The sequence below is a fragment of the Callospermophilus lateralis genome, chromosome 14, assembly GCF_048772815.1.
Source record: "Callospermophilus lateralis isolate mCalLat2 chromosome 14, mCalLat2.hap1, whole genome shotgun sequence".
Taxonomy (NCBI): Eukaryota; Metazoa; Chordata; class Mammalia; order Rodentia; family Sciuridae; genus Callospermophilus; species Callospermophilus lateralis.
Window position 1 is genome coordinate 55,568,067 of NC_135318.1, and position 21,923 is coordinate 55,589,989.

The window sequence follows — 21,923 nt, forward strand, 5'->3', positions numbered from 1 at the left end:
ATTTATTTTCTTATGTATGTATTCATTTATTTTTATGTAGTGCTGAGAATTTACCACTGAGCTACTGACCTAGCCCTTGAATTATCCATTTTTATTCCAGTTTTTTTCCCACTGTTGACTTTTTAGTTTTTTTTTTCTTTTTTAGCATTAACATAAGATTTCAATAGATATCCATGATTTATTATTCTATCTTACTACTGATATTTTAACCATTTCCCAGAGTGTGATAATCTTTTGTCACTTTAATTCATTTATTTACTCTTCTGCTTTTTTTCATTATTGTCATCATATATTTTTATATCTATACATTAACTCAAAAGACTGGTTTTTTTTAATTAATTAAGTAAGTAAGTAAGTAAGTACCAGGGATTGAACACAGTGGAGCTTAACTACTGAGCCACATCCCCAGCCCATTTCTTATTTTTTTCAAATTTTGAGACATGGTCTTGCTAAGTTGCTCAGGACCTCACTAAGTTGCTGAGGCTGGCTTTAAACTTGAATCCTCCTGCCACAGCCTCCTGAGCTGCTGGGATTACAGGTATGTGCCACCATGCCTGGATTTTTAATATTTTCAGCTGCAGATGGACACAATAACTTTGTTTATTTTTTTATGTGGTACTGCAGATTGAACCCAGTGCCTCATGTGTGCTAGGCAAGTGCTCCACCCCTAAGCCACAACCCTAGCCCTCTGCTATTATTTTAAGTATCAACATTCTTTTATATTTAGTTACATATTTATCCTTTTGTATTCCCCTATTTCTCCTTGGTTCTTTCATCTGTAATTATTTTATTTTAATCTTAAGAATTCCTTTGTTATTTCTTAGAGTAGCAATCTAATGGTATTTTTTAAATTTATATATATCTGAAATTTTTCTTATTTTGGTTCCTTTTTAAGGCTCTTTCATTTAGGTATATAGAATATTAGCTTTGCAAAAATTTTTTTTTATCACTTTGAAGATATCATTCCATTGATTCTTGCATCCATAGGTTTAGTTAAAAGTTATTTGTCTCTCATTGTTGTTCCTTTGAAATTAATGTGGCTTTCTTTTTGGTCACTTTTAAGCCTTGTATGTTTGTTTTTTTGTTTCCAAAAACCTAATTAGTATGTGCCTCCCATATATTTCTCCTTGTATTCTTCCTATTTGGAGTTCCCTTAGTTTTTTTCCACATTAATGTTTTCATTAGTTTGGGAAGATTTCATAGCTGTTATAGATATTGGTTCTGCCTCATATAATAATTTTATTTTATATCATTGCTAAACTGAACCAATGCCATATTATGATCAATTTACTATTCACCAATCTTTTGTGTATTTTATTAGCCATATACTATTTAGAGATAGAAAATAAACCTACTGTATCAAAGTGATACAATGCTCTAAGTTAGTTTGCACATTTTCATGTAAGTGCACACCAGCTTTTTCCTACAACCACAAAAGAAAAATATTGCAATTTCACAAATTATAAAATAAGTAGCAGCCGCAACAACAAATTATTATGTTTAGAAAAGTAGAAAAACATATTCCAAAAGTAGAGTTGTGATAAGGCTATTTTCCATGGTCCATGGTGGATGACACATTTGAAAGGGAACTGAAATCATTTTGTGTGGCGTGTTTGTTTATTCCATTTTAACTTTATTTTTTGCTTCCTAGTTTTATGAGTCAGTTCCTGAAAAGTGTGCAAGTCAGTTTCTCATTTTGATATATATGTGTATTAGATATGATATTCCACGTTAAATAATCTAATCTTTTTACTGCATGTCAATTAACTAAATTTTTATGATATTTTATCATATTTCCAACTATTATAATTTTAAGGGCCAAAATTTTGTCACTGTAGAGCAAATATGTAAACACAAAACAGTACATGCATGGGTATATTCCATTTTTTAGCTATTCCATTTCATGAGAACAACAGAGAAAAATAAATATGGATCAGATATATAAATTCATATTTTAGTAAAAATATAGATTTCCATAGTTTGGTTTTTAGAAAAGGATATGTAATATTATGTTTTATTTTATTTTATACTACAAGTATTATTAACATTTTCTCTGACTTATGATATTTTTGAAATTTTACAAAATTATATTCCACTTGAAAATATCAGTTGGAAACACTAGAGAGGTGTTGTCATTTTAAGTATCTTGTTCATTTAACTAATTTATTTTTGCACTGTACTCTGCTATTTGGCAGAAAACTTAGTTTATTGGATTTGATTACTTTAAGGCACTTGTCTGAATTAGAACATTAGATACATAATGTCCAGCATAATCCAGTGATCACTGTCTCTGCCTGTGACTCATTCACTTCCTTTGGTGAGTAATAGGATTTTATGCAGATTGTTATTTCTATTCTTACTTGCTAAATTAAGACCTAAACTTAGCATACATACATGCAAAAATGAGTGAAATCCATGTTACACCAACTTAGTTTAAGAATGTGAAGTTAAACTGTGTAGCAGTTGCCTAAGATTAACAGATTTTAGGCTGACATGTATTTTGCAAATGAAAATGTTGGTGTCTTGATCTTTTTCAGAAGTTAGTGCCCTCGTTTTGTTAAAATTTTAATGTTCTTTAAGAGGGATGTCTAAGAGAGGTATGTCGATCATCAACCCTAAGTGCTCTTAGGTAATACTGAATCTTCAACATAGCCTGTATAGTGTGAAAGAACACAGTGTTTTGCTACAAACATAGTTCATTTATTCAGAACATATATTTAATAGAAAGAAAATTGACATTTTTTGTTATTTGATGATCCAGTTTCATAACTATGATGCAAAGAGTTCTTTATTTTTTATTTTTAGGTGGACACAATATTTTATTTTTATTTGGTACTGAGGATCGAACTCAATGCCTGCATGTGTGCTAGGCAAGCACTCTACCACTGAGCCACAACACCAGGCCAATACAAAGTTTTATATTATTTTCTTTTTAATTTTTGGAAAGTGTTACAAGTTGATGCAGTATTGCCTTAATTGATCATATACAGATATATTTATCTCAAATTACAAGATAATATTTTTAGAAGCCTAATAAAAAGAATATGTGTATTTAATATAAATCTAGGTCATATTATTAAAGCAAAAATAACTAGATCTTTGTAAGGAGACGCTAGTCGTCAGGTAGTTGAGAATACCCAGAATTCATCTGTATGAAGCTGCCATGGTTTGGGTGCGGCCCTAGGATTCAGTATTGGAAATTTACCAGTCAAAATCATATATTAATGGTATTTGCGAGTGGGCCTTTAGGAAGTAATTAGGACTTTGATAAGGTCATTAGGGTGAAGCCTCCATGGTACCTGAAGTGACCTTATAAGAAGAGGAAGAGAGATTCCAACCTGTCTAAGATTTCCTAGCCTCCAGAACCATGAGATAAATAAACCTCTATTCTTTTCAAGAAACCTACTCTGTGATATTCAGTTATAGCAGCATAAAATGGACTAAGAGGTCATCACATTATTTATAGATAAGAATAATCAATGTTAGTGGGACCTTATTCCACCTTATAGATTTTACTTATAGAAGAAATAACCTCTTGTATCATTTTCATGCATGCAGTTCTTTAGTCATGTGTAAGAATATGATCCTCAAAATATTTAGGCTAACTATTAATCACTTGGTATACAGTTTTACAAAAGACTTGGCTGTCATATTTTTTTAAACTTCACTTAGAAATCACAGTAACAACATAAATTATATTCATGTAGCCTTGATAAGACACACTGGAATGTCTTCTGTGTTTTGTTTTGTTTTTCTCATTTATTTAAATATGCATTCATTTTCATAAAAATAAATTTATTTTTCTTTGTTATATTTAGTGTTACATATATATGAGAATTTTCAGTTCTTTTGTAACACATGGTAAATTGTAGTGATTTTCTCAGTTAGCAAATTGAATGCTTTCTATTATTTCATCCTACTTTACTCTTTCAATATTTAACAACAGACTATATTTGTTAATTATTTTCTTCAAAATTTTAAGACCTAGATATTAGATAATATGGAATTTGTGTTTTTGCTTCAGGTTTTAAAATAAGTGTTGAATTTTAAAGATCAAGATAAATTATTTTTTTTGGATAAAATAAAAATATAGTGTGACTGTTTGTTAAATATTGAGCATAAAGGTGTGCTAGTCACTATTCTAGAACATGATGTAAAACCATTCTTTACATTCATTTAAAAATAATAGTATTGCTGGGTGTGATGGTGCATTTCTGTAATTTCAGCAACTTAGAAGACTGAGGCAAGAGGATCGCAAGTTCAAAGCTAGCCTCAGCAACTTAGCAAGACCCTAAACAACTTAGTAAGACCCTGTCTCAAAAGAAAAAGGGCTGGGCCTGGGGATGTAGCTCAGTGGTTAAGCACCTCTGGGTTCATTCCTGATACCAAAAAAAAAAAAAAAAAAAAATCATTGTAAGTTATCAATGTTTGGAAAGTAAATGAAAATAAAAATTAGTATTCTGTTATACCATTATGTAGTTAAACTTTAGGTAGCTCTATGATGGAGAAAGAATGAGTTTTTAATCAGCTGACTTAGGTTCTAGTATTGGCTATGCTAATTTTCCAGCATAACTTTGCATAAGTCATTTGATATACATGGGTTTCAATTCCTCATTAAAATATGAAAAACACAGATTGGATTGCTTATACTCTGGAGTCCTCTCAATATATTTATATTCATGAAGTCACTAAGTTATGTTCGTGGCTTCTCAAATTTAGCCTTCTTTGCTGTCTCTTCTACTTCCTTATTCATAGATACCACAGAGCTTAGTTTTTAGATTTCTTGCCCTTTCCAGGGGAAAGTTTTTGGATTTCTCAGTTTTTAGATTTCTTCCCCTTTCCATTCTATTCTTACTTCCTAGGTGAGTTAATTCATCAATTTAATGACTCTAGATTGATGTGTTTAAATGCTTTCATCTGGTTGCATCTGAAATAGGACTGTTAATTTTTATTGTGAAACTCTTTTTTTTAAAGTGTTTCTCATCTCTGTAGATGAATCCACCATTTACATGATGTTCAGGCCTACAACTAAAAGGCACTCTTGATTTTTCTCTTTATTTCATATTATGCATTCAATACAGCCCTATAAAATACACTGGGCTCTGATCACTTCTTATTTCCTCAACCACTACCACCTCACATAACAACTGTTTACCTGAAAGACTGAGTAGCTTCCTAACTGATATCCTTATTTTTTCTCTTTCCCTTCTGTAGTTCATTTTCCCCATAGCAACTAGAGTAATTCTTTACATGTAAGTGCTATCATATTGTTTTTTCACTCAAAACCTTCCAATGGTTTCACATAATGAACTCTTTATAAGTTCTTCACTGACTTCATTTCCTCCTTACTCATTTCCCTTGAGCCATAGGAATTTCTGGGTGCTTTTCCAAATACCCTATCTTGTTTCCACTGAAGGGCCTTATCTAATATGAACACATTTACTGTTTCTTTTTGCTAGAGTGTTCTTCCTTCAGATATGCATTTGATTTACCTCTTTGGAAAAGCCTTCTCTGATTTCTCTACCTAAAAACCTATCCCACATCTCCATGCTCATTTAATCTCTGTACCCTTTGCTTTATTTTTCTTAATAGCAATCACTTCCTGAAATTATAAATATGTATTTAGCTATCTTATGCCCTAGCACATAAACCCAATGAAATTAGAGATTGCTTGTTCACTACTGACTGTGCCTCTGCAACCTACAACAATACTTGGCACATAGTAGGTATTTAATGAATTTTTTGACAGAATAAATGAAATGGATAGTTGTAGAGTCTCTGTTATTCTTACGTAAACATTGTTCATAGGACATCATCAAGAAATATTAGAAAGGGTCAAATTTTCCATTTTTCTTATAGTTATGAAGATTTATAAGTGTCATAATGGAAAAATTTATACGACACTTTGTTCTTATGTTTTAAGTATATTATTACCTAAACTTTTTGTTGTTGATGAACCTATGTTTTGAAAACCTGAATAATGTTTTAGGAAGTATATATTTTAAAATAAAATAATTTTATGTTTAAAACTCAAAAGATTATTGATAATAATTAACATCAATAAAAATTATTTTGGAACATGCTGGATTACAGAAAATGACATTTGTGAAAGAATCTCTTGTTTTTTATCAATGAATTTTGATTAATTCCTTTTATTGTTAAGAAAAAGATCTGGGTGGAGTTTGTCATTGCCCTCAAAAGTTATTTTGAAGTTTATATATCCACAAAGAACTTCATTTACCACTAGCCATGACCCAGAAATATATGAAAAAAACATTTTGTCTTATTTTGAAACAACCAATTTTTTTTAATGGAATATGCATAATTAAATATTAGAAATTACTGTATAAATGAATTAAATATGATTGGGGAAATACACATCATAGAAGGAAAAATTCAGCCATTTGGTATTAATTGCCAATTACCTTTACAAACACATAGAATTTCCACCTATTGGAAATCTTAAAGTGAAATTGATTTTTATGTCATTAATAGCAACTATGTATAAAATGCTTAATAGCTTACAAATGTGTATGCATTACTTCAGCTTGGAACAACCCTCGGAACAACCCCAAGTAAGGTAGCTGGTGTTGTCCAGGCTTTTCAAGTGAAGAAAAAACTTGTGAGCCATACAACCAGTAAATGGCATTGTTTGAATTCAGGCTTCACTCTTCTCTGATTCTGAAACCTGACCCGCTTCTATGTCATGATGCTAATGATCTAAAGTTAAAAACCCCAATGAAAACAAATTCAAAACACAGTGCTATTTCTGTTAATGATTTGTGATAGACTCTTAGCATTCCTAGTTGACAAGTGATTGATTGACTACAGGTAAATGTTTTATAGTGCAGAACAATCTGTGTCTCAGGAATCTGATTGCAGTGGACTCTAATTAAAATGATTGTCAGATTTTCATTGTTTTCTGAGAAAGTAATATGAATTTTTAAGTCTTTTTATTTATTTATGAATTGTTTATGGCAGGAAATTCTAACATTTTTGTCTTAGGTTTATGTAAAAAGATTCAATGAGCACGTTGACTATTAATTTTATAAGAGTGAATGCAAAGCGATTTCAGCACATCAACAATGTTTTCAATCTAATGAGAATAGGCATTCTCTGGGATAAGATATATAGAAAAACTGACATTCAGAGGGTTAGTTTCTGAAAACATTGTGATCCATGGAGTAGAATTAACTGAAAAAACATAAGTATTAGCATTTACTTTAAAAGGTTCATTTTCAGTTCAGAAATTATTAGAAACTATTTTGTACTCCAACTGGGAAGAATTTATTCTGTTTATATTATAAAAGATTCTTTCAAGTGCTTTAAACAGCCATTTTTCTTTAGAAGTAGTAGAAGTAGGAAAAACACGTCTTTTTTCTCTATATAATAAGAAAAATGTAGCAGATGACATAATCTTATATATAGAAAATCCTAAAGATTTCATTTAAAAAAAACCATTAGAACTAATAAACAAATTCAGTAAATTTGCAGGATATAAAAATCAGCCTACAAAAATCAGTAGCATTTGTATACACTAACAGTAGTATCTCATTTACAAGAGCTACAAAAAAAAAAAAAACCCACTTTAGGAACAAATTTAACCAAGGAGGTGAAAAATGTACACTGAAAACTATAAAACATTAATGAGAAAATTGAAGAAAACACAAATGCAAATGGAAATGCATTTTGTATTCATGAATCAGAAGAAGTAACATTGTTAAAATGACCATGTTACCCAGAGCTATGTACTGATTCAGACATTCTGCACAGAAAACAGAGAAAACAGTTCTAAAGTTAATATGGAATCAAAGCAAACCCCATATAGATAAACAGTAAACAGTCTTGAGCAAAATGAACAAATCTGGAGGTTTCATATTCCCTGACTTCAAAATATACTACAAAGCTATAGTAATTAATGGCCATATTACCAAAAGCTATCTATAGACCATATATGATCCTATCAAAATACCAGTGACATTCTTCTCTGAACTTGAAAAATAGTCCTAAAATTCATTTTGAATAAGGAAAGATCCTTGTCTCAAATTATACTACAGAGCTTTTATAACAAATACAGGATGGTATTGGCATAAAAACAGACATGAAAACCAGTGGAAGGAAACAGAAGACACAGAGACAAATCCACATAGATACAGCCATCTGATCCTAGACAAAGTGTCAAAAATATACTTTGGAGAAAAGACAGCCTTTTGAATAGATAGTGCTGGGAAAACTATATAACCACATGTAGAAGAATGAAACTGGCTTTTCTCTCTCACCCTGCACAAAAATCGACTCAAAAGTAGATCAGAGACCTAGGAATTAGATCAGAGGCACTGCAACTGCTAAGAGAAACCAGGGTCATCACACCAACAAATTGACACAAGAACGGACTTCCTTAAGAAGATGTAGTAGAATGAAATAGACATTATTATTACTGTGTGTATATATGTGACTGCATGACCAATATGATTCTGCAACCTCTATACTCAGAAAAATGAGAAATTATATCCCATCTGATTCAAATGTATGATATGTCAAGGTCATTGTACTGTCATGTGTAAAAAAAGAAGAAGAAGAAGGCTGAAATTATATCATTTGCTGGTAAATTGGAAAATACTCTACCAAGAGAAATAAACCAAACTTCCATAGTTAAAGGTCAAATGTTTTCTTGTTTGTGAAAGCTAGAGAAAAATAGGAATTTTTTAAAGGGAGGGATCTTACTAAAATAGAATGGAGAACAGTGAAGTAAAGGGAGGGAATTGCGGGAGGAATGGGAAGGGAAAGAACTACAGGATGAAATTGACCACATTATGCTATGTGGATATATGAATATATCACAATTAATTTCACTTTTGTGTATAACTATAATTTTGAAAAATAATAAATAAAAGGAAGATCATTAGAGTAGAATAAAGAGAGGGGAGAGAAGAGGGAAAGGAAAGGGAAAGCACTGGGGATTGCAATGGAGCAAATTATGTTTTTTGCATTTATGAATATGTCAAAATAAAACCTATTATTTATAACTATAGTGCACTAGTAAAAACATAAAAACAGCATGATACTGGCATAAAAATAGACCAGTGGCACAGAACAGAAAGTTCAGAAGTAAATCCATACTTTACTGCCAGCTGACATTTAAGAAAAACATCAAGAACACAATAAATGGTGGCGGGAAAATTGGATATCCACATGCAGCAGTGTTAAATTAGGCCCTCATCTCACACCATGAACAAAAAACTTAACTAAAAGTGGATTAAAGACCAAAATGTAAGAGAAGTTGTGTTTCATTTGTGTACAATGAGTTGAAATGCATTCTGCTATCATGTATAACTAATTGGAACAACAACAACAAAATACAAAAATATAAGACTCAAAAGTATAAAACTACTAGAGGATAAAGTAAAAAACTCTAAAGATATTGGTCTGACCAATGTATATTGGTTATTATCTTCAAAGCACAGTCAATGAAAGCAAAAGTGGATGAATGGATGAATTACATCAAACTAAAAAGTTTAAGAACAGCAAAAGAAATAACCAACAAAATGAAGAGCTAACCTAGAAAAAGGGAGAGAATGTTTACAAATCATACATAAGGGGTTACTATTCAAATTATGTAAGTTACTCAATAAAAAGAAAACTGATAGCATAAGTTAAAAATTTTAAAATATTCCAGGCAAAGAACCTGAATAGATAAAAATCTCAAAGGAAGACAGAGAAGCGGCTAACAAGTGTATGAAAAATGTTCAACATCATTAATAATCAAGAAAATGCAAATTAAAACTACAATGAGATATTACCTCACACTTGTTACAATAGCTATTAAAATATGTAAAAATAGGGTTTGATCCTCAGCACCACATAAAAAATAGAAAGATATTGTGTCCATATACAACTAAAATATATATTTTTAAAAAATATGTAAAAATAAGTGAGGTTGGGCAAGGATGTGGAGAAGAAGAAACTCTTTCCTGTTGTTAGTGGGAATGTAAATTAGTATAGTCATTATGGAAAACAATATGGAAGTTCCTAAAAAATTGAAAATAGAGTTTCCATATGATCCGGCAATCCTCCTACAGAGTATATAGTATATATATGAAATCATTAAAGAGGTAATGTTCACTCCTGTGTTCATTGCAGCATTATTCACAATAGCCAAGATAGGGTATCTGTTAGAATGTCTATCATAGATGAGTGGATAATGTTACATGTATGCAATGGTATACTAGTTAGCCTTAAAAAAGAAAGAAATCTGTCAGTACAGATGAATCTGGAGGACAGAATGCTAAGTGAAATAAGTCAGGATGAGAAAGAAAAATACTTCCAGGATCTCAGTAACATATGGAATCTAAAAAGTCTTAACTCTGAGGAATAGACAGTAGAATGGTGGTTACCAGGTGCAAAAGGGAGTTGGGTTGGGGAGATACTAACCAAAAGGTACAAAGTTTCATCCATTTGAAGCAAATGTAAAACAGGGTAAATTCAAGACATCTATTGCATAATATTGTGAGTATAGTTAATAACAATGTACTGTATATTTGGAAATCTCAGAGAGTCAATTTTACCTGGTCTACCACACAAAATGTGAAGAATGTTAGGTAGAACATTTGTTAATTAGTTCAATTTAGCCCTTCCATAATGTATATATGTTTCAAAACATCATATATAAAATTTTGACAAAAAAATAATTTAGAAAATAGAAAAACAAATATTACATCATTTTGAAAATTCTTATGAAAGTTAATCAAAATGTTTTTGAAGGCAAAAAGTTGATTATATTTTAGTATGTAGATGAATCTATGAAAAGCATAGTTGAAAATACCTTGTAAAAGATAGTATTATGGGAACTATGAAAGGTATTAAAATGTAAGAAAAATCAGCAACTCATTTGACAGGTTATCAAAATAATACACATATATCACATGCATATAAGGTATGTATATAAAGTATATATTATAAAATTTCATAATAGATTTTCTGTTCTTCCATTTTGGAATATGCAACTGTAAAAACTGTTTTCTTCATTCATTTTTTTTCCTAAATGGCTGGACTTCTTTTAGGTAATATGTAAGGTTAGAGTATTTAGATAGAATTTGTGAGTGCAACTGTGAGTGTGTTCCAAGAGAATAGAAAATGGAGAGCCATCTGCTGAAACTCTAAATTGTACCCTCCCCTGTTTTCTGATACCATATCTTTGCTTTCCCTTTTTAAAAAGTTAATGTGACTTTTAAACATTCTAGTTTTACAACATATTTCAGCAATCTTTTAACCCTCATTCAGTGAATAATCTGTACTTGAGTCTCAATGTTAAATTTTTTGGTTCCAGTTCTTCACTTGTAAGAGCCAGAGGTTTAGTCATTTGAGAGTGTCTATAATATCTTTATTTTATTTATTTATTTTTATGTGGTGCTGAGGATCAAACCCAATGCCTCAGGCATGTGAGGCAAGTGCTCTACCACTGAGCTACAACCCCAGATCCCAATTATCTTTTTTCTAAATTAAAGATGAATACTTTTGGTATTAATATCTTCGCTTTTTTGTTCTTCCTTCCCTGATGCCCAGTATTAACTGTACTTAAAAAAACACTGAATTTAATAAGTCAGTGACTTGCACCAGCATGTACAGAAAGGAAAGATCTTCCTACAAATCATCACACAGCTTTGTTTATTTGCAGCTCTTTTCACATCTAAGTTGTCCAGAGACATCTAAGTTGTCCAGTTCATTTTTCTCAAGTTTGAATTTCTTTTCATCAAAGGTCAGATTTAGGTTAATTATCCCAACCTCACAATCTTACATAAAATCTTTTTTTCCATTTCTCAAAACTGTTGAGTTATGACCCTAATTAATTACAGTTGTAGTCTTGCATTGTTTAATGTTCACATTGTAGGAAAAGTTATTTTAACAAGAAAAGATACTATCAGTAAGGAAAGTCACTGTCACCTAACAAGGCCTGGCTTATAATAATTACTCTGAATATTTCTTGAAACTAATAAGGAATGAGTTGATAGCTAAGATCAATTATTTACCACCTTCTAAACTCTTAGACTGTAAACTTACTATGTTATGGAATCTCACAACAGCTTTGTATGGGTGCAAGTTCTATTGTTATCTTCTGTTTTACAAATGGGGAAACTGCAGCTTAGCCTGTAAGGTGGTGGTTGACCCAGAATTCTAATTTGATCTTTCTGATTTTGATCTCTACCCTCTTTTAGTCATTACCCTCCCTCTTTGAATAACAGCATTTCTATAGAATTTTTACTTTTTTTTTTTTTTTGAGGGTCACTCTGAAAAGAAGATAATGTTTTGTGAGTTTTTTTGGTTAATTTTAAATTTATCTTGGCAGGGAAGAGCTCATTTTTTAAAATTAAATATGTATTGTTCAGTGTGATAAGCACATGTGGCTATTATATTTAATTGTACATTAATAAGAATAAAATTTAAAATTCAGTTTTTTGGCTCTATTACCCACATTTCAAGTGCTCAACAGCTGCATGTACTCAGTGTGCAGATAGCATAGACAGAGAAACTGCCCCTCATCACAGAAAGTTCTATTAGAGAGTATTGTGAAGATTTTCATCTTTCATTTGCAACTCTTGAAAGTAGTAGTATTTATAGAACACAGGTTCCATGTTACTATAGCTTTTAAGCAATAACTCTGTTTTTTGGGGTTTTATCAGTTCCTTTAAAGTTATGTTTTTATAGTTACTTCCTATTATCTAAAAAGTTATGATGAGGATTTGAAGCAAATGTCATATTTGAAGCAAATGTAAGTACTAGGCACTGCTGGAAATAAGACACAACAATAAAGTGGATGGTTCTCAGACTGACTAGAATTAATTAATTAATTAATTTATTTATTTATTTTTATTTATTTATTCATTCGTTCATTTATTTATTTGCTTACTTATTTTTATATATGACAGCAGAATTCATTACAATTCTTATTACACATATAGAGCACAATTTTTCATATCTCTGGTTGTATACAAAGTATATTCATACAAAGTATATTCACAATTTGTGCCTTCATACCTATACTTTGGATAATAATGATCATCACATTCCATCATCATTTATAACTCCATGACCCCTTCCTTACCCTCCCACCCCTCTGCCCTATCTAGAGTTCGTCTATTTTTCCCATGCTCCCTCTCTCCCTTATCTCATTATGAATCAGCCTCCTTATATCAAAGAAAACATTCAGCATTTGGTTTTTTGGGATTGGCTAACTTCACTTAGCATTATCTTCTTTAACTCCATCCATTTACCTGCAAATGCCATGATTTTATTCTCTTTTATTGCTGTGTGTATGTATATATATATATATATATATATATATATATATATATGCCACACTTTTTTTATCCATTCATCTATTGAAGGACATTTTGGTTGGTTCCACAGTTTAGCTGTTGTGAATTATACTGCTATAAACATTGATATGGCTGTGTCCCTGTAGTATGCTGTTTTTAAGTCCTTTGGATATAAGCCAAGGAATGGGATAGCTGGGTCAAATGGTGGTTTAATTCCCAATTTTCCAAGAAATCTCCATACTGCTTTCCATATTGGCTGTACCAATTTTCAGACCCACCAGCAGTGTATGAATGTACTTTTTTCCCCACATCCTTGCTAACACTTATTGTTGTTTGTCTTCATAATAACTGCCATTCTGACTGGAGTGAGATGAAATCTTAGAGTGGTTTTGATTTGCATTTCTCTAATTGCTAGTGATGGTGAACACTTTTTGCATATATTCGTTGATTGATTGTATATCCTTGTATATGGTCCTTGGCCCATTTATTGATTGGGTTATTTGGGTTTTTGTTTTGTTTTTGTGTTTAGCTTTTTGAGTTCTTTATATACCCTAGCGATTAGTGCTCAATCTGATGTGTGAGGGGTAAAGATTTGCTCCCAAGATATAGGTGCTCTATTCACCTCACAGATTGTTTCTTTTGTTGAGAAGAAGCTTTTTAGATTGAGTCCATCCCATTTTTTTATTCTTGATTTTAATTCTTGTGCCACAGGAGTCTTATTAAGGAAGTTGGGGCCTAATCCGACATGATAGAGATTTGGATCTACTTTTTCTTCTATTGGACCACAGGGTCTCTGTTTTAATTCCTAAATCCTTGATCTACTTTGAGTTGAGTTCTCTGCATAGTGAGAGTTAGGGGTTTAATTTCATTTTGTTGCATATGGATTTCCAGTTTTCCCAGCACCACTTGTTGAAGAGGCTATCTTTTCTCCAATGTATGATGCCTTTGTCTAATATAAGATAGCTATAATTATGTGGGTTAGTCTCTGTGTCCTCTATTCACCTGATTATAACACAAGTTTTTTTAATCCAGTTCATAATTTGCCTGGACCTCTATCTTCTTATGGTCATTACTAAAGTTGGAAAGTATAGCCTCTAGGCAAGAACTTTATCTCATTGGGCTCACATTCATTGTACATCTACTACCTGGCCATTTTTATCCATTGAACTATATATGGAAATATGAAGTTGAGTGGGAGGACTTACGGAAAAGTTTAAATCCTTACGTAACCTAAGTTCTTTAGCTTTTTAAAAATTGCTTTATTTTCTAATGGAAAAAACTTTAATGAAGAACAAGGATTATTTAGTCTGAGAAAGAAGGCCTAAGGCTGAACTTATTACTTGTTTCCTAAAAGATATCATAAGAGGTACTTCCCATCTTCTCATTTTTCAATTAAAAAAATGCTTATCAAATGTCTGTTTTGCCCCTGGGTCCCAGACTCTGTCTCCTCAAGGATAAGAATGTATAACTTGCTATATATCTTAACTTCAGTGACAGCTTAAATCCAGAATACAAGGAAAATTTCATCCAGTACTTAAAGAATTAATAAGCAAATGAAAATTCATCATGTAAAAATAATTATTTCTGTTACAGATATATTAGAAAGTTTTATATCATGTATCTATTGCTAGTATACATGATCCTCCTTTTTGTCACCTCAGGAAGGAGTACCACCCATCAAATGTATTATGATTAACATCTGCTTTGGATTTTTGCTGGCAAAGTTTTACATTATCTGGAAAATATCTTATACACACAGGGTGCCAAATATTTGTTTAACTAATAATAGAAGAAATGGGTCATAGATACATATAATTTTAAAATGATGTTCCATTAGTAGTTTATGTTTGGCTTTAGAATATGTAATATGAATTTATCAACAAAATTGACTTTCTTTTTTTTTCCTTATAACAAACAATTGGCATTCTTTCAAGAGTCATTAGTTAAATGGTTTTTTCCTTAGGACTCAAGGAGAGCCTTACTAGTGTCTTTCTAGACAATATGTGCATGTGTATTTATCTAAATACATTCAGATATTTGTGTCATATATTTTACTATTTTACATTATATTGTTGTGTGTGTGGTAATGACATTTCAGAAATACAATATGTTATGTCTTATAAACATGACATACTATGTTTTGACTCATCCTGTCTTTCTAGAGTATAAGTTCCTGAAATATGAACTTCATCTTTGTATACCTATGCATATCTTTGCATAACTCTTGTCTTTGCATTTAGAAATGTGCCTGGCATGGAATAGGTACTTAGTAAATACTGTAATTAAAAAGAATGTTTTTCAATAAGAAGGCTTTTGGCCTAATTTTTTCTGTAAGTTACTTAGTATTCTAGTTTAAATAGTTTTATTAGTTTTTAGTAAAACTAGATCTTATTTTTTCTTTTTTTTTCAGGAAGAATCCCCAGCACAAGATAGAATATAGACATAGTACTCTTACAGGTAAGTAATTTTACTTCAGGGAACTCAAAATGAAATCATTGGATGATTCTCCTCTTAAATCTAGATGCAGTTTTTAGGTATTATAAAAATTTATCTTTGCTTTTGTGAATGTGTTGAATTGCTGATTTTAACATATATATAAAAAGTTGTGAACCTTTTAAAGAGCAAATGTTTTCCCCAATCATTGTCTAACAACATATAATTTTCCTTGTATCTGTTAGGATTCTTTTGTTTACTAAGTACCTGAAAACAAAATTTCAAGCTGACCTAAGAGATAATGAAAACTCATTGACTCCTATAAATAAAAAGTGCTAAGGTAAAACTGGATTTAGACAAGATTTTTTGCTTTGGCTCATTATAATGTCCATAATATCCCTAAGGACCCAGTTTCCTTCCCTCGTCTGTCTAGAAGAGTATTATCATCCTAAAGCATTCTGTCCCACCTCAAGGTCTGTAATACACTCTATTCAGCTGGTCCAGTAAGCACCTGTGTTAACATTTGAGGAGAATGAGAATGAATGATCCTAACTCTCATAGGGGGAAAAGTGAAATGCACTCTTTTTACTGGATTCAGTCATATTCTTACCCTTGAACCAAGCACTATGGCCTCTGCTTAGTTTAAACCAGGGTAGAGTCACCTTCTTCAGAACCCAGGGATCCCCAAGAGAAATTGAAGCTTTGGGGAGGAACGAAGGAGAGGGCACAGACATCAAATATCCATCTGTTTAGTTTACATTTTTTACCTTCTGTTTGTCCTATTTCTCAACTCTACTATTTTTCCCTTTAAAAAATTCTGCTTTCTTTATATTATTTATAGACTAGTTCATCAAACAATATTTCTGCCCACAAAGGAAAAAATAAAGTATATATTATGGATGCTAGGCTTGCCTGCACTTGTACAAGCATATACAAAACTAACTTGTAGCAAAGTAAGGAAAGTAATTTCACAGTAAAAGAATTCCATTTAGTATTTCTAATTGTAACACTTCAGTACTTCAGATATAATTATACTCCCTTTATCTCAGCTAACAGAAACTAGGGGTTATATGTTATGCTTTCTTTATTAAGCTGTATATAATGATGTACTTATGGTAAACAAAGTAGCTCTTTTCAAGTAAGAATGTAATAACATTTTATTAGAGGTATATTAACAAGTCATGGCATCGTCTCCTGACATTTGTATGTTTATAGAAATAGGATGTATTTACTTAAGTTATCGTATGCATCATATAGCATAAAGTATCCAAATTTGTTATGCTTTCTACTATTTTGGTTACTTGTAGTAAACTTATGCTGAAAGATTTAATGGAAAATATAGAAATAAATAATTCATAAGTCTTAAATAACATTATATTATTATAATTACATTTTATTATTATTTATTTTTAGTTATATATGGATGTATAGATATATATGGTTTATATATGTATATATAGGTATATATGTATATATACACATCTATGTATCTATATATAGTATGTGTGTTTAGCCTGCAGCCAGCACAGGCTTCATAAATGAAGGTTCACCTACATGAGAAATCCGAAGGGAGTTTTGAATTAAAGAGACAGGCTCTATTACCTTTAAACCATCTCCAGGATGGCCTCTCCTACCTCCAGTCTCCAGCTACCTATTAGAGTAGCGAGGTTTACTGAAGAGGCTAGTGAGAGAGAGAGAGAATACACCAGGGAGTGGACCTTTATTGGGGAACAAAAAATTCTGGGGAAAATCCCATCCAAAGAAGATTAAGGGGGGCAGTGTCCCAAAGTCAGGTGCGATGATTGGGTCTTCAGGGTAGTGGCCAGACACGCCTCCACACAGACAAGCCCTCGGACCTGAGAAAAGCTCTGGACACAAGGATATGCCTCTCGTCCAGCCAGGGAGGTAACTCAAATTACATGCAAGGATGGCCTCCCACATGTGTGTATGTATATTATATACACATACATCTATATATCCATACATATAAGTATATATCATAATACTGTTTGGGGCATCTAGTGGGAAGTTTGGAATATATCCCTCATAGTTAAGGGAGGACTGATTAATGTACTTTCAGGAGTCACTATGCACCAATACATTCAGAACATCTCTTCCCCTTTTAAACTTATAAATTGAGAATCTGGAGTATTTCAAATATTAATTAAATTTGGGGGTGATTTTTTTTCATCTCCCAAATCCATAGTTTTAAAATTACCCAAGATCTGAATCTCATATATATGTTAATTCATTTACTCTTATACTATCTTATTATTTGTTATCTGTTTTCTATTTGTGCAAGGTCACAGAGATATGAGAACTAGTTTATAACTATGAGAAGTAGCTCTGGCTCTCAGTGTTTGTTGTGAGGTACTCTGAAATCTTGGAGGAAATGAAAGGAACACTCTATGATGGGGCTTATCAAGGTAGACTTGAAGTTGATTTTCAAAATGGTAGGATTTCAGTTATCTTTGTTTCTTGACTTTGTGGTGAGTGGGTGTAGTACAACCCAGAGAAAGTGAATAACAGTCAAGGACAATAAAAAGAAATGTGTTCAGAAGCAACAGGTAGTTTTAATTGATGAAGACTCCCAGTAATCACTATGGCTGATACAAAAGGGTATATCATGACCAGATTATAGAGGCTCTTTAAAGCCAAAGATGTGGTCACTTTGGCAAATAATGGTGAGCCAGTATTTTGTGAAAATCAAGCTGGTAATGAACAGCAGTCTGAATTATATTCAGGAAATCTTCTGGAGATTAATGAAGTCTTCAAGTAAGGGACCAGAAAGAGGGTGGCCATCATGAGAGTGGAAAGATGGAATTGGATATGAGAGAGGTATTGAAGGAAGAATCAATAGGATTTGCCAATGGATGAACCATGGTATTGGTCTGGGATGAGGTAAAGGAAATAGAGATGACTCTAGATTATAATCATATAATTATAATACTATCAGGAGACTGGAGATGACATTTACACATAATAGAGATTAGGAAGAAAAACTGGGTAGGTTTTTGTTTTGTTTTCAAATTACACATGTTGAATTTGATGTAGGTGCATCATAACTATATAACAAGATAATAAGACTTACATGGTACCCACATAAGATTATCATATTAAACTTTTACTATTTAATCTCTGATTTGTAACACTCCTAAAACACTTCAATCTATAAAGTTTTTCTATTCCAGTAACAGTTTATTTAGTTCAATGTTATAATTTTATAAGTTTGTTGTCATCTGTTGTTTCTTGTATATCTAATTGGCTTAATATTTTACCAACTTTCAACACATTTTCAGAGTGCTTTTGGCATAAGACACTGAATGCAAGAGTAAACAGTGCCAGGAAACTTTTATTTAATACATTCCCAGCTACCTTACCTGTTGACAGTATTTAAAATAAATTATCATCAGTGTCTTATCACCTGATCTTTGCAGTCATTTTCCTGGCCTTTGTTATTTTGGGGGATACATTATTCTAAGCAGTTGTTACCATTCATGGATGAAAATGTAGAATATTCTAGGATAACTACTTTAATATTTCTATAGTTCTGCAATGGTATACATATGTGTTTATATATACATTCTTTTTCTTCCTGAGAAATTGAAACCTGACGATCTACAAAAGAAAAATATTAAGGAAAGTTAGTGGAATTTAAAGAGATTTTATAAACTGACTCTTAGTTTGGGGAAAGCTTAAAGAAAATCAGAAGGTCTGATGCAATGGTATTTAAAGAAGAAATAAACTTTATGTATAATAAAGTATATCAGAAGTATAGAAAATGATTTCCCAAAATAAGAATACCTACTAGTAGCTAGATTGATGCATTAAAAAAAAGTCTTGGTCTGGACCTGTAGTTCAGTGCTAGAGCATTTGCCTAGAATGTACAAGGTGCTGTATTCAATTCCACCCCTCCAAAAAAAATGTTTTCATAATAAACAGAAACATTATTAAAAATATTATTATAGTACATAGTGAATTTTCATCTTTAGGGATATTGGGTCAAATTATTTCTGTACCTAAAGAAAATCGATCCTAAGATTTATAAGAAAGAAAAGGAAAATAAAGCTTTAAGAATCAAGTTGTTAAAAAAAAAAAAGGATCAAGTTGTTAATCTGCCATGAAGCAGTTGCCATCTTTTATTCTAATATTAGAAAGTTATTTGGAAAAATCAGCAAAGTAAAAATGTTCACTCCAGCATTTCTTTCATCATGGAGCTAACATGGCCTGCTCTTTGCTAACACTACAGACTTAGTTCTTGAAATGAGAATTGACAGTGAAATTTAAATAGTAAAGGAAATATTGAAAACAAAATTCAAATTGTTATATTACAAATTCCTGTGCAGAAGTAGAAAAATCAGAAATTATCATATATTAATATGAAAACATAGTTAATATCATGCTGTTTATTACTTTTTAAAGACTTTTTTCTTTAAAAGAACTTTTTCTATATTTGTTTGTTTGTCATCAGGTAGTCAAGTTTTAAAAAACCAACAGAAAGTTATTTCTTTTGTTTTGCATTCAAATAGCCAAGCTGCCAGTCCATCTTCACATTTTATATTCACTGATTTGTGAATATAAATAGAAGATTATAGAGAAAGTGAATTTTCCTACTTTGGCCTTAAAATTACAATTTTGGAATCAGAAATGGTCTTTGAGATCATTTAATAATTTTCTTCATAGATTTAAAAGGTAAATTCCATTAGGTTAAGTGACTTGTTCATTGTCATTGCCTTTAAAAAAATTTAGTTATAGATGGACACAATACCATTATTTTATTTATTTTTATGTGGTGCTGAGGATTGAATCCCATGCTTTACACATGCTAGGCAAGTGCTCCACCACTGAGTCACAACCCCTGCCCTGTCATTGTCTTTTATATGACACTGATATTTGCATGTCTATCCTCAAGTCTAATCCTCTTTCTTTCAAGCCATGCTATTTTTTTCAAAGTGATCTTTCATTGCCTGTATTTGTACTCTAATGTCTTCTTTGAGATCCCAAAACATTTTAATCATGTATATCCTGAAATTTTTCACTGTCATTTTTTCTGCTGTAGCTGTCAATTCTTCTAATGTGTTGTCTTGAATTGTTTGTGGTACTTTCTTCCCTTGGTCTTTTCATGTTGCTCGCATTTCTTTCTTTCCAGCTCTGTGGGACTGGTGTGTTATTGTTTTTACCCTATAAATTTGTAGTGCTCTTGTATGGTTCCAAGATCCCTCCTTTGTGGGGAAAGACAATGTTAATAGATCCCAATATCAACAATACATCACCTATGAACAAATTATTGTTATTAAGACATTTATAGTTAGTCTCAATGTCCAGAAATGTTGGATTCAATTATTATTTAAAATATAATCAGTAGTTTCATAAAATGTGTACAGTTTCTGATGGCGGACAGTGAACTGGGGGTCAGGTATAGGACAATATGCTAAGGGGGAAAGATGTGAGGGTATAGGATTAATATAACTTAGGAAATTTGGAAGAGAACTCTAATGAAGAGGGTTAGTAGCAGGAGAATAGACAGGAGGTAATTTAGGATAGACAAGTACATGGGAGAACCGCAGAGTACATAAAAACAAACACAAATATGTATTTAGAAAATTACAAGATGTAAAAATAGTAAAATTTGGAGGTTAAGAGAAGAAGGGAAAAAAAAAGGAAAGAAAGAAAAAAAAGAGAGAAAAGGGGGGGCTTATGCAATTCCTCTATATTATATTATTCTGGTGACTCAGTTCTCAGAGTTCTAATTCATGTAAATAAAGTTCTTGGATTCGCATAAGTTGTGGTTGTGAGGACCAGGGGATAGAAGGGTAGAGGAGAAAGAAAAGGGATAAGAAGGGGGAAAAAATACTCTTAGAATTCTGTTTCTTTCCTGCTTCTCTTCCAGTAGGTGGAGTTGTCTAAGTTTGATCAGTTTCATTCCACAGTTCCTCCATTTTCCTGTCTCTCCTCTCCACCCCCAATCCCTTTACTTTACTGATCTTTCTTCTTCTATTCTATAGGATTTTGTATCCCCCTTATTGCCCCTACTTCAGTCTAACTTCTGCATATGAGAGAAATCATTTGACCTTGACTTTCTGAGTCTGGCTTATTTCACTTAACATGATGTTCTCCAGATCCATTCATTCATTAGCAAATGCCACAATTCATTCTTCTTTATGACTGAGTAAAACT

The 21,923-nt window shown here is 31.7% G+C and overlaps 1 protein-coding gene across 4 annotated transcripts in view; it reads left to right on the forward strand.

Annotated features, from left to right (window-relative positions):
- Aplf (aprataxin and PNKP like factor) overlaps positions 1-21,923 on the forward strand; it is a 105,167-nt gene that overhangs the window by 77,087 nt on the left and 6,157 nt on the right. For all 4 annotated transcript variants that reach the window (XM_076833059.1, XM_076833060.1, XM_076833058.1 and 1 more), the window contains one exon: positions 15,724-15,770. In XM_076833059.1, the coding sequence (XP_076689174.1) occupies positions 15,724-15,770 (47 nt within the window). The remainder of the gene's footprint in view (positions 1-15,723; positions 15,771-21,923) is intronic.